The following is a 14,823-nucleotide window of genomic DNA, read 5'->3' on the forward strand; positions in this document are numbered from 1 at the left end:
CCTACCAGAATAGTGGGTAAGAGGGGAGGACATCCTATTGAAACTTTAGGTGGGAGAAGCCTGGGAGAAAGAGGAAATGGAAGGATCCAGTGGGTCCTGGAAAACTATAGGCGAGTCTGGGCCCTGGGGTCCTCTGCAAACTGTGGCGACAGCCAAGGAAAAAATAGGCAGTAAAAACCTTGAACCCCTACCCGGACTAGCCGATGGACATTCTCCACTGTTGAGTGGAGAAGGAGATCTAACTTTCACACAAACTCTGGTGCCCCATATTTGAACATGTCCCTTGGACGGAGATGCCTGGTGGCACTCAGAGGAAAGATAATAGGTCACCAAGGAGAGACTTGATACCATATGAGCATATTCAGGGGGAGGAGGTCCCCCTCAGACACAGACTTAGGGGAGGGGAGGGGAGTAGTAGGGGGGAAGTGGGAGGAAGGGAGGAATGGGAGGATACATGGGATGGGCTAACAACTGAGATGTAATATGTATAAATTAATAAAAATGTATTAAAAAAAAAAAAGAAAATTAAAATGCTCTGTATGAAGGTTTGGGGTACATAAATAAGGGTGAGACAGCTGTGTGGTGGTGATCAGGAGCAGGAAGGTGTAGCAAGGGGTAGGGATGGGTGGGTAACACACAGCACAACAGAGGGGGCAGCCCTGGGAGGCAGCAGCTAGGACATAGGGATGCAGCCAGGGGGCCAGGGGAAACGCACAGAAGGGGAGGGGACCTGCAATGGGAAAGGGATTGCAGCCAAGCAGCACTCATATCAGAAAAGGAAAAAGACCTCAAAAATCAGTGAACTAGAAAGTAGAGACAGGGAAAAAATGAAATTAAAGCTGCTTCTCTGAGAGGATCAATAAATCAACACATGTAAGCACACTGCTCAGGAGAGGAAGAAAACATGAGAAAGCTGTGCCAATGCTATGTCTCCACTCCTGGTAGCTGAGGGAGCTGCCCACAGACCTGACACTGTTGCTGATATTAGCAAAACTTATTCAAGCTGAGTAGGGCTCTTTCCACAGAACAAACTGAACCGTTGCTAAAGCCTTTCCAAAAGTAAATTCCAAACCAGACACTATCATCAGTAAGCAACGGGGCAATGGAGGAGGAGAAACAAGTCTAAAACTACCCAGGGAAAATAGAGAGTCTTTTCCTGAACACTTGTAATGAGGAAAGCATCACACGTACGTGAAAATCAGAAAGGAGCTTGAAACAGAAAGGGAGAACCACAGAACAATGTCATCAAAAACAATGAAAAGTCCTCAGGCAAGCATCATCATATCAGCCCCAAAAAGATAATACATCATGAACATGGAGCCTACCCAAGAAACAGCAGGCTAATTAACATTTGAGAACTAATGTAATTCAACATATTAGAGACTTTTAAAAAGTATGTGATCGTCTCAGTAGACACATAAAAGCCACTTAACGAAATCCACCATCCTTCCAGGTAAGAATTCCTGCAAAGCAGGGATAGAAAGGGCATATTCAACATGGCAGAAGACATCTACACCAACGACATCAATAAACAGGCAACAGCCGACCCTCCATGCCAGTGTATGCATGTTCATCAGAAGACTGCTGGGCTGTAGCTCAGTCAGTGGTAGAGCACTTACCTTGCATGGATACAGCTCTTAGGTCCATCCCTAGTACTGCCAAGAGGAGAGGGTGAGAGAAGGAAAGGGGAGGGGAGATGAACAGAGATGGGTGGAGTTGGTGCCCAGGGTGGGCACTACCTGTATCACCTTGGCCACCTGCAGTGTCCTTCTCACCTGCCCCCTTGAGCACTACCATGGTCATATAATTAGAAGGGGGTTGCAAGGCCAAACAGTCAGGCCTCCACATTCATGACAGTGTCATGGCAGGGGACAGGATGATACTCACTGTGCACATATTGAGCAATGGCTTTTCCTTTTATATAACTGTTATGGAAGTCACATCACATATAATTAACCACTTCAGGCACAAGTGAGCCTCTCCAAAGGGAAACTCCACATCCACAAGGCAGCTTCCCTTGTGGTTCTCTCCTCAACCCTGCCTCTATCAGTGGAATCATACAGCATTTGGCCATTTGTGGACAGACTGTATCACATGACATGTTTCCAAGTTCCATCCACCTTGCACCATATAACAAGACTTTCTTTTCCTCTGTTTTTAATTGTGGTAAAAAGACATGTAACATAAAATGTACCAATATAATTATTTTAATGCACAGCTTGGTACTGTTAATAATAGTCAGATTATTTACAACCACCATCACCACATCCTTTATCTTAGGAGTGTGAAACTATTCCCTCATCTTAGCAAAGTTGAAACCCTTTCCAAGCCACTCTCCCTCCCTCCTCCCTAGGCCTCTGGTAAGCACCGCCTGTCTCTGTCTCTTTGGCCTGGCTTCCGTGGCTAAGTAACAACCCACTTGATGTGTGTTCCACAGTGTGCTTGTTCTCTTGTCCGACAACAGGCCATTTCCACCTTTTGGCTATTGTTGTATGGGTCTTTTCAAACAGCAAGCTGAGAATGAAAGAGATGACTTGGAGAATTGCAGAAATTACTTCATCTACACTAAGAACAGCCATCTTCAAGGAGAAGCCTCCCTGACATCACAGGACCTTATGCACTAAGGCTCTGAAAGGAAAGACAACGCAGGAAGCGGGCTCTTGTCCATTAAGGAAAGTAAAGTTTCTTAAGAGCATCAATTCAAACAAGCAAGTGTATGGCCAAGTTGAAAGTACAAGAACCTGAGACACTTTTACCTGCAGCTAGGATTTCACTTCACCTCAGAAAACGAGGAGCCTTTGGCACAGTAAAGGAAGGTCAGAACAGAGGCTCCAGGAGTGTGTGAGCTAAAGCTTAGAGATGGAGAAGTGGGTCTGAAATTATCATTTTTCATGACTATATTTGCTACAAACTCACTTTTTTCTAATTGAAGGCAATTTATTTAAGTAGTAGGATGAACTTCAGTAAATGAACTTAAATATTATCTAAAATCTAATCACGGAGAATAACAGCCAGAGTTCAAGAAAGAACCAAAGATGGGAACATCTGGGCCCTTCAGAGCAGATGAAGTCTGCCCCTTTCTTGAAAGAACTCCTCAGAGCTGGCCCAGCAGTCTCTCAGAGATACTTTCTCTCTCTCTCTCTCTCTCTCTCTCTCTCTCTCTCTCTCTCTCTCTCTCTCTCTCTCTCTCTCTCTCTCTCTCTCCTCTTACGCTACTCTCCTCAAAATAAAAAAAGGACAAGAAGGCCCAGAACCCACTCCTTTCACATGGGTTCCTCTGTCATTCAGGAAGAAAGCAAGGTGGGCAGGAAGGGGTCGGATGCAAGATGACAGAGACACTGGCCTAACTTTCAAGTTTCTGATTCGCCTAGCCTCTTGGATGGAAGTGTTCCAAAGACGAGTGAGAGACAACATGCTCTGTTTTGCAATGACCCGTGCGGCATAGAGTAATACCCCAGGGCAACCCAGAGTTAGGTGCATCTTTGTTTAGCATGGGGCAAGCTCGGAGTGGGGGAAGGTGATCAGACATGTGAATTTTCAAACAAATGATGACTGGTAGGGACAGAGCAATGAAAGGAGACGGTTAAGGAACTGGCAAAGAAAGAAGAGGGGGAAAAAAAGAAGAGAAAAGCGGTGGAAGGAAGGTGGAAATAATGAAGAAGAGAAATGGAGGTGAGATCAGGAATGTTGAATGCTCCAGCATGGGGAAACCAGGAGTCAGCAGTGGCCTGCACATGAAGACCTAATTAACTGTTTATAGATGTCTAAGTGCTGACAGAGAAAATCAGTTCAAGCCCTTTTCTTCTTAACTCCCACTGAAGTTAAGACTCTTTGAAGGAATAGCAAAACCACAAAAGAATTTCAAACAGTAATATCCAGGTGACAAATACCATTTCCTATAGAGTATATGCACGCACACCTCTAGAAGCTGTGAAACAAAGTGGCTTCTGGAAACGGAAGAAGGGACTAGGATTGAAAACACAGTCAGACCACTTAGGCCACAGCACATGGAGAAATCAAGGTGGCACTCAACAGGAAACTTCCTCCCTACTGGCTAATTTTCACCATAGCAGAAGGTGTATACAGGCTGCTGGGGTAGAGAGGGCCATCAACAGTCTTACCCAGCTGTGAACTACAGTAACAATCCCATGGAGAGACAAGCATGGAGGGCACAACACTGGCGTGAATGTTACAGGGTGGCCATTTACTTTCTGACTGGATTTGAGGCCTGCTCCACAGAAAGAAGTGTATGCCTGGTACTACAAATCTGACCAAGAACCCACGATTGGAGAACTTATATGTCCCGTGGATGAACACACTATTGTTATATAGTATCAACCCGCCCCGAAAGTCATTGTCTCTAATACTTGTAGATTAGCGCAGCTCTCAGACCTCTGCAAAGAAGTTCCTTTGAGCACTGGACGGTAGTTAATATAGAAACTCACAATTGGTCAAAATCCAAAAATTAAGTATCTGTGGAGTGCTCAGCCACAAAGGGAAAATCTGTATCACAGCTCCCACCCAAGGCTCAGATCTCATCAAGGAAGAGGGGGCAGAAAGATTCCAAACAGATGACCTCATAGCAGCTGTGGTTGCCTGCACAAGACCTGTACAATATTGAGTCAGGCAGCATGCTGACATGGAGTGGGGAGGGGCTCATGACCCCCACCACCTTGGTTGGAAAGCTATTGACAGCTTATGATTTCTGGAGAGGGAGAGACATTTTTCTATAAGGATGTGACCTCTAGGTAGGTTGACCATGCTCCAGTGAATGGCCCAACACTAATGAGTAATACAAATCAGCAGCAGTAGCAAACCAGTACCTGGCCCAACTTGAGACCCACCCCATAGGAGAGAGCCAACCCCTCACACTATTATTAATGATACTGTGCTATGCTTGCAGTTATGCCTAGCATAACTGTCTTCCAGCAGCTGAAGGAAACAGATCCAGAGACCCACAGCCAATCAACAGGCCAAGCTCAGGGTCTTGTGGAAGAGTGGGAGGAAGGATTATAGGAACTGGAGGGGTCAAGGGCACAACAGGAACACCTACAGAGTAAACTAACCTGAGCCCATGGGGCTCACAGAGACTGAACCACCAACCAAAGAGCAGACATGAGCTAGACCTAGACCCCATACACATATGTAGCAGATGTGCAGCTTGGTCATGTGGGTCTCCTAACAATAGGAGTAGGGGCTGTCTCTGACTCTGTTGCCTGCCTTCGGATCCCTTTCCCCTAGCTGGGCTGCCTTGTCTGGCCTCAGTGGGAGAGGATGTGCTTAGTCTTGCTGCGACTTGATGTGCCAGGGTGGGTTAGTACCCATGGAGGGGCCTCCCCTTCTCTAAGAAGAAAGGGGGGACATGAAGGGGACTGGGAAGCAAGGAGGGAGGGGCTGCAATCAGGCTGTAAAGTGATTAAATAAATAAATGGGGGAAGGACATGATAGAAGAGTGGGTGACTATAATTAAAATACATTGTATGTATGCATGATAGTCTCAACAATTAATGAAAATACTGTTTTAGATTTTTTTTTTAAAAAATGGCCAGAAGCCTCTTCAGTCCAATCTAACTCTTAATGCTCTTCACAAAAGCAATCTCTTCATGCACTTGCTTATATAGAAGAGTCCTGCAACTGAGATAGCTGTCTCAGTCCCTGTCTTAGAGCTCGCTGCATGTGTCCCACTGGACATACTCACTCAACTACCATAACAAGACCATTACTGTAACTGTAGAGCTTGACAACAGCATCTTCACTCCACATTTTAAAGTGAACCTTAAGACTCCTTCTCAGCAGATAATCCCAACAGGAATTACTTTCATACAAACTAAAGCATAGGAACTACACTTTGCCTGCCATGACCAGCACGGCCTGTTCCATGAGCAGCACTGGGAAACATGGCCCTGACAGGAGGCTGAGCTAAGGACCATCACCTGCTGTTCTCCTGACTCTGACATGTGGTGCAGGACACTTTGAGCAACTCTTTATTCTTAGACATCCTAGCCAGATCTATAAACTTACTGTGAAAACACATAAGGAACACTAGTAATCAAACATAAGTTTATTGAAACTGCTTATTTATTATCATCTTTAATGAAACTAGATCTAATGACATTGTATACAATTTTCCTGAGAAATTTTCAGTGTGGATTTTGAAACTACTTTTGCCATAATTAGATACCATAATTAGAATATATAAATTACACTTCTGCTTCACATCTGCCACTGATGAATATCTGTGAAAACATCACTTGCTTCTATCTTATAGCAAACACAACACAAACAGTTGAAGCCCAGAGTAAAAGCCCAGAGTAAAAAATAACAGTTTAGCCAAGTACAGCCTCTTCAAGAACAGCTATTTCTAACAAAGTCCCTGCCTCAAGATGCAACAAAAGAGAATAATCCACCTAATCTCCTGCCAGATGACAGGTTAGGGACTCAGATGACGAGTAGCTGGAGATACCAAATTATATACAACCACCTCCTCTAGTCACACTCAGACTGTTTTAAATTTCACAGTAATCTATTACTTAAGATAAGAGCAGCCACTATGCCAAAATAGGGATTCTTTATAACCAAAGTCTGACCACACAGCAGAACAATGCATTCGATCATCAGACGCACAGAAATGCTCTTACGGGTTTTAAAGGGCTGAATGTAAAAATCTTACATTTGCTACATACAATAAACTACATTAGTTCGTTGACTAAAATGCCTGCTCAAAGTAACCCTCACAACTTCTTTGTAGTAAATGATAAGCTTATTAAGTTATTTAGTAGACATTTTTTCAATGAATACATTTCCCCATTCAAATGTAATAAGCTATCTGAGAGTAATGCCTCAATGAGCATGTTATGTCACATAACCTTGAGCTATAGACTGCATCAACAATAGCAGCCTAAGATCTCTAAAAGAAAACAGCTACAGGGCATTTTCTTTTTTTTAAGCAACCGTATCATCAAACTAACTATGCTACTCTGGATTCAGTGTACTTTCAATTCACAACTGAAATCACCCTCTTCACCAAACTATCACTGAGACAGAGAAAAGTTGTTTGCTGGTTCTATATTCTGTTCTGCAGTGTCCCCATTTCTCCTAATGGCAGATGCTGTCGACTGAGTTCACAGGAGCAAGGAGGTCAGATCTCCTTGTGAGAGGCAAGGAAAGGGAACTTTTCACAGCTAGGGATGTGGTTAATGCATCCTCTATTCTGCTCTCAAGCTTTTCAGCTGGTGCACCACAATCCTGCTCTTCAGCAGGGGCACACTCATCTGTATCTCACCTTCTTAAAATCAAAGACTCGATCCTAAAGCGTTAACAGAAGAATTACAAAGTAACTCTCTAGTTTGCATTTCCCATAATACTAAAATAAGGCTTTATCTCTAGTCTAGAACTTTGCTTTTTTAATACTGCAGAAAGCCTCCATGAATCTGTTTAACGTATTTACTCTTTTCATCTATTCAGTGCCACTGGGCATAACACGCATTGCAGTGCATGCCGCTGTCTTACACGGCGCCACATGACTCACTGTACCGCAGCGCACTCCACTAATCCTGTTTGGACAGCTGGGTCCAAGAGCTTCTCAGCTGCATTTTAATTGTTCCATCGGGTTTTTTTTTCTTTTTATTTATCTCTATGGCAAACTACTCAGGAATTTAATTTGTCAGGCTTCAAAAAGTAAATTTTGCCATTAATTTGTTTTCTTTGTATTAAGCCTATACCCAGCAGGTGATTTTCTCCCACAAAATTGAAATACATTAATAATTATCAATTACTCTTATATAACAAAACACAATAAATAAGATTTGCATAGGTGTAAAATGGAAAGGTGGCTGATCACTACCATTATCTGCTGAACAGTCCTAACAGATGTGGCAATTAGCTTCAAATGACAGCACTAATGTGCATGCTTCATGTTTCAAGATTTGCACACCACAAGCAGATGTGTCCTACCAACCAAACACGAAAGAGGCATCCTCACTAAACAGCTTGCAGGATCAAGGTCTCTTTCACATTTATGCTTTAATTCTACTTTTTATTAAAACACAGAAGACTTTATAAAAATTATGAAGAAAACTACAAAGCTCCCACTTCCTGACACATATGCAACACTGATGGCATGAACCTTGTCAGCATTGGAGGTGGTGCCTGGAATAGAGCAAGCCTCAGGCCTACAACTGCTACTGAAGCCAGGGACGGAGTTCACAGATGGAAGCTGTCGGTCATTTTCTAAACATTAATTTACAAAGTTAAAACCTAAGACTAGAGAATTATATAGAACTGCCTAAAGGAAACCACTGCCTAAAATATTTAGCTAAGAACACAGTCTAGAACAGTGCTTTATAAAAAAGGCCAAATGACTTATGACTCAACTACTTCAGTGACAAACAGAATTCTCTCTTTTACTTTTAAAATATTAAAATTAAAAAAAAAAAGTACACTGACAATGTAAGGAAATGCTATGATTGGCAGGCAAGTGGAGAGCACAGGACTAAAGTGTCCTTTGAATTGGTGTGTGCTCCCAGGGACTGCACAGCATCGTGCCCAGCTCTATTCTCATGAGCACAGCAGCTTAAAACAAGTTTATAAATTTCTACTTTTAAAAAGCACACTTTAAATGATACATTTGGAAATATATTTCATATATGAAAATTTGTTTTAATATTTTCTAGGCATTAACATGTCTTTCTTTTCTTTTTAAGTGTTTTTCTGAAGTCACAGTTTCCTCACTAAAAGATTCAAGAGGCTAACTTGTTAATGTGGTGAGGAAAAAAAAGTCTATTGTTTAGGAAAGGAATTTTTTAAGTGCTTAAAAAATAAATGGCCTTTGTTTTTGTTTTTTTAAGCACTTGCTTTGGTATGGCCCTATACACAAACGAAGTATAGAATAATGTAGGAAACGTATATTTTAAAGGTAATTTTTAGAAAATAATTCACAAAGCAAAAGTTAAAGTAATTTAATAAAGCTATCTATAAAGACATGGATTTTTAACAAGCATTTCTGAGTCAAACTTACCCAGTGTTCTTGACATCACAGGCAAAGCGGAACTCAAGACTAAGATTGACACACAATTCCCAATGATCTGTGGACAGAGAGAGGATGGTGCACAGTGAAACAGCAGGGCAGAGAGCCCGCTCCCAGCACTCCGGGAAGCTACCATGCAGACAGATACGCAGAGCACTTGCCACTTCTTAGTGACACTACCATTGGCGCAGAATTTAAGCATAACCAGACTTTCCATTTAAAGTTTTATCTACAAATTCCACAAAATACATGTAAGTACAGATATACAGTCATAGAATACATAAATCAGACATTTTATATTACTGATATAGTTGTTGATTTAAAAGCATTGCCTATGAAATAAAAAAAGAATGCTTTTGGACTTCTGACTACATCTTAAAGGCTGACTGCTGCCAAGTTCTTTGGTTTTTTGTTGTTGGTTTTTTTAAAAGATTTATTTATTTTTACGTGCACTGGTATTCTGCCTACATGTTTGTGCAAGGGTCGCAGATCCTCTGGAACTGGAGTTACAGACAGTTGTGAACTGCTGTGTGGGTGCTGGAACTTGAACTCAGTTCCTCTGAAAGAGCAACCAGTACTCTTAACCATTAAGCCATGTCTCCAGCCCCACTGCCAAGTTCTTATATAATATCTATTTTGACTTATTTAACCACTATAAGATTCAATTCTTAGATGTGAAACCACTAAAAACAAAAACTCTTTCACGTTCAATAAGAGGCACTGAAAACACCAATTAGTATTTCTAATCACCTAAACTGGATACAGGGTGGATAGATAAGATAGATAGACAGACAGACAGACAGACAGATAGATATGCTGTATATAAAATTTATATTTAGAGCATACACACACATACATACAAGTGTGAGCGTACACACACACTTAAATGGGCTGTAAATATAGACTATATAATAGAAGGGGAAACAGGCCAACAGCTTTTAGCCATTCTTTTTAGGCAACCTGTGAGAATATTTTACAAAGATCCGTTTATTATGTAAGGTTCCAGCTTTTATTGTTCTGGAGCCAGTGGTACATTGTAAAAAGTCAAATTAGCCTCAGTCTGCACTGTCTCTGAACAGAGCTCTTCCTTCTCATTTTAATTATTCAAAGTTGAAATACTTTGTGTCTACTACTTGTAGCAACTAAGCTCTTCAGCTTTCAAACAAGCTCCTGAAGTAGTCAGCACAGTCCAAGTTACTCATTAGCAATACGTTTTCTTTAAGAGGAAAAGGGGTCCTTTCAGGAGACTTCCACAGCTAGTTACCAAGTTCTATAGTTCTGTGCATTTACAAGTGAATGGACGCAGTCCAAATTACACAGAGCTACACAGAGCACATCCTTTCCCACTCACTCAGCATGCTGAAAATCTTCCTTTGTGTGTCTGCTACTTACAAATACCTATCACCCTAGATGAGCCATTCAGGGTGATTCCTAACTAAAACACTTGTTTGTCTTGGAAGCAAAAGAAAGACCACTAGCACCTAAGACTTTACCTTACCTTTGTCATAGTTGTGTCATCCTTCTTGGGTGTAAAGTTTCCAAAAAATCTGAGGCTATAGAAACCAACAACAGAAGACACCATGAGATAGCTGTGAGAATGAAGGAAAACCTCTCCAAGGGAATGCACATTTCTCGAAGTCTAAAGCCCACGGGAAAATCAAAACAAAACAAAAAGCCAGAAGTTTGAGGGGGACTGGCTTGTTTTTCCTTCTAGACAAGTGTCTTAGTAAATTACCATTGTCCCAGAAACTAGACAGAAAACTTGTTAACAGACATAACATTCAGCTGAATAAAGGATACAAAATCAGAATGATTTCAAGTGCAGCTCCCACAAAGCCAAAAGTGGAGAGAGAGGCGCTTCCTATCCCAGGCCCCTGCAGGGAAGACACTCCTCAGAATCCAGTGATGCCATTACACAAGACAATTGAATTAGGAACTCTTAACACCTTAAGACAACACGAATCCCCTGAAGACTAAATGACTTCGTCACAAATTCACCAGCATGGTAATAATTTTAACAGTTCAAAAATAACCTGGTTTACCTCAAATGTATTTCAAGTCACTTGCCAAAATGATTTCATTGTGATTACTGCTATAAAATGGAATAATCTGCTATCTGAGAAAAACATCTTAGACATTCTGGGGAGGTTTCGTTTGTTTGTTTGTTTGTTTTTACTTAGGTTTTATTTTACTTTATTTATTTTTTTAATTAAAAAAACCTTTTTATTGATTCTTTGTGAATTTCACATTACACTCCCAATCCTACTCATTTCAGCAAACCTACGATCCAAAAAGAAGAGGGGGGAAAAAATCCCACTATGGAAGCTACAGAATGTCACAGTATGTCCCATAGTATACTTTTTTGTCCACACATCTTTACTTGAAATGAGTCATTGCAATGAGTCACTGGTCTGGTTCGAGGCCTCTGGCTTCTGCTACACTGTCAATACTGGGTCCTCACCAGGACTCCTCACAGCTATCCCGTTGTTGCCCTGTGTCATGAAGATCCTACAGCTTTTGGTGTGCAAGACCAGCTCCTTCTCACACTCCAGAGTTCATAGGTGGGGTAGGTGTTGGGGTGGGCCAACTCAAAGCCCTAAATTTGGGCCTGGGTGGCAGTTGAGTTGGTAAGCCTGACAGCTCTCCTCCTGCACTGCCCAGGCAAGGGGCAAGCCCAGCTCACCGCTCTCTTATGGCACCAGAGCCAGCTCTACTATGCTGCCCAGGCAAGGTGCAAGAGCCACTCTCCTGAGTTCTGCAGCTGATGAGGGACTGGGATGGCTCACTTGCTCTCATGCCCTCAGTGCCAGTTCTCCTGCAACCTTGGGAACTGCTCACCTGTGCCCAGATGAGCTGCGGGCCTACTCTCTGGGGAGATTTTTGTTTTGTTTTTGTTTTTTTAGTAGAATAATATATAATCAAAGGGAGAAGCAACATATAAAAATTATGTTATAAGGCCTATCAAATTTAAGATATAGTTATAAATAAAGCAATGTATAACCATTTTTCTTTTCCCAAATTTTCCTTGATAATTCAGTTACAAAAGTGTGATTGGTAGCACTTTTTTTAAAATTAAAAACTAAAGTAATTTTAACAAAAAAAGCAGTGTATAAATTTTCATAAATATTAGCCCAATCTCAAGACCTACATTTACCAAGAAGTTAGATAAAACAGAACAAATAGTGTTCAAATACTGACAGTAAACATCACTCTTTACTAAAGTAGGAAAAATAGTTTCAAAGCTTACAGCTAGAGATTAAAGAATAATCTCTGAAGACAATCACCATTCCCCTGGTCATCTTAAATTACAACAGCAGAGATAAAACAAAATATAATCAGCCTAATAAAATATAAAATAATAGATGACATTTTGCACATTATATATACTCTAATGTAAATTACCTACATAGGTCACTGTAGTGTGCAGTAAGGGATGGCACAAAATGCACCCTGCTGCTCTGCTCGATTACAGTGAAGTGAGAGCCAACAGAAGTCACGGGAGCAGCTTCATGGTTTGGGATTGTGATATAAGACAAAGACAAAGACAAAGCTAGAGTGTCCTGTGCAGAAGGCACTCCACTGAGAGCTGCTGAGTAAAACAAGGGTAATAAAAGGTGGCAGGAGGTCCCAGACATGCTGCTGGATAGCAAAGTCAAGAAAATGGCTGAAGAAATTAAAAGCAGGTTTCTTCATCTCATGAAAGGAAAGGAATTAAGACTGGGACTGACTTTTTTCTGTGAGAAAAAATGGCAACTTCTTGCTCAGAGAGAAATGTGACACAGCAAGTCAGGAGAGTTTTAAAGTCACCACTATAAGGATTGGAAAAGCTGCTGACTTAGGAAAACAAAACGAACTTCAAAATGTCAATCAAATACCACTTTCTATATTCAGAAACTGCCAGGTCTGGTGGCCCGCACCTATAAACCCAGTACTCAGGAGGTAGGAACAGGAGGATCTTCAAGGCTGAGCTACATGAGATCCTGTCCCAAAACATAAACACACATGCCCATGTGTGTATATATATGTATGTGTATGTGCACAGGTGCACACGCGCACACACACACACACACACACACACACACACACACACACACACACCCCACAAGCACTAGAAAAGGAGTATTTCCAAACTTTACAGACACCTGGAACCTTGCGAGGTAAATAGAGTGGTATAAATCTGGAACCTCAGCACTTAGGAGGCTCAGGTAAGAGGACTACAAAGAATGACAAGAGGTAGTATGTCAACTATACATGTTTAATGATGGATATCTTAATATAATGTATATTTAAAATATGGTAACTGCTTGATTCTAATAAAATAATCAACTTTGTAAATTTGGGGTTATTGTTGGTTGTGAGCCTAGCCTTTAACGGCTGAGCCGTCTCTCCAGCCCAATTTGGGATTATTTTTGAGACAGAGTCTTCATGTGTAGCCAAGGCTAGCCTTGAACTCAAACTCAAACATTCAGTCTCTTAGGTGCCACCACGACCAATGGAATCATCTGTAGATCACATAAAAATTAACTCATGAGCAAAGTGCATCTGGACTCTCCTCCATTAACCACACATTTTAAGAGAGTTCCATAATACGTGTGATACTTTTGACACACAATTCCCTCCACTTTTTCCGATATACAATATATTTGTTAAGTCTAGCTAATCTGTTCTTTATACATCACTATTTTAGACCATGCATTTTCTTTAAATTACAAATAAAAATTTAAAAATCAACATCAAGTCTTATAATGAAGTCTATAAATAACCCATACTTGAAAAATAATGCCCTAGAAACCAAAGCATGTGTGTGTGTAGATATCAGCATATATGCACACACACACACACACACACACACACACACACACACACACACACACACGATGACCATGTTTGTGGAAGCTCTTTATTCAGAGAAATTCACAGGGCTTGAAATGTTTACATCCGGAAAGATGTTTCTATGAACTTACACAAAATATTCAGACACACATCTAGAAAGACTTTTGAATGCATTCAACTTTACCCTTGTTCCCTTTGGCATTGCAGTCTCATCCACCAGTAGGCAAAGAATATTGCACGCCACCAAGAGGACAGAAATGGACTGCAACAGAAAGGGAGCTGTCAGGTTTCAGTTCCAAACACTGCTTTTAACAATACACATCACATGTGTCTTTTAGAATGGGGACAGTATATAATGAGTATATACAAGAACTCCAGACAAATTCCAAACATTCTGTAGCTTTTCATTTCAAAGCTTAAGAGAGAAGATGAACTTACTGTGCAGACTTCTCAGTGAGAAGCCCATAGCTCCAGACTCTACTGGGGTGAGCTCTACCACAGCTCATCTCAGAAAGAAATCTGACCCCTGCAGCTTTTGGAGCAGCAACCATGCTCTGTTTTCTTAATTCTCCTCAAGCAAAACCTGTAGTTCCTGCTGCATGAGGAAGTGCAACCTTAAAGACTTATCTAATTGTCATTCATTCCCGGTTTTGCTCTGCTGGATTTTTACAAATTGAAATACAGACATATTGTGATTCTGTTAGTAGAAACCCAATTTACTGGGAAGGGCTTGGCTAAGGGGAACACTAAAGACAATACACTTTATTCAAGCCAGCAAATAACTTCTTACTGTTTCAATAAGAAGTAGAACCATAACAGCAGGATACACCAAATTTCTCTCCCAGGCTGAAGCCTTTTTTCGTCTCTCTATCAGAAAGAAAAACAAAATAAAATAGAGATTTCAGCAACTTCCAAAATTTCTCTCCAGGTTCATATTGTCATCATATCTCACTATAATATAACCA

The 14,823-nt window shown here is 41.1% G+C and overlaps 1 protein-coding gene across 2 annotated transcripts in view; it reads right to left on the reverse strand.

Moving 5' to 3' along the window:
- The window catches only part of LMBR1 (limb development membrane protein 1), a 117,514-nt gene that overhangs the window by 11,377 nt on the left and 91,314 nt on the right, over positions 1-14,823 (reverse strand). For both annotated transcript variants that reach the window (XM_084786955.1, XM_084786956.1), the window contains 5 exons: positions 14,649-14,725; positions 14,043-14,120; positions 10,826-10,899; positions 10,524-10,614; positions 9,017-9,083 (listed from right to left, as the gene is read on the reverse strand). In XM_084786955.1, coding sequence (XP_084643081.1) covers positions 9,017-9,083; positions 10,524-10,614; positions 10,826-10,899; positions 14,043-14,120; positions 14,649-14,725 — 387 coding nt within the window. The remainder of the gene's footprint in view (positions 1-9,016; positions 9,084-10,523; positions 10,615-10,825; positions 10,900-14,042; positions 14,121-14,648; positions 14,726-14,823) is intronic.

Source organism: Acomys minous, assembly GCF_964271855.1.
Source record: "Acomys minous genome assembly, chromosome: 6".
NCBI lineage: Eukaryota > Metazoa > Chordata > Mammalia > Rodentia > Muridae > Acomys > Acomys minous.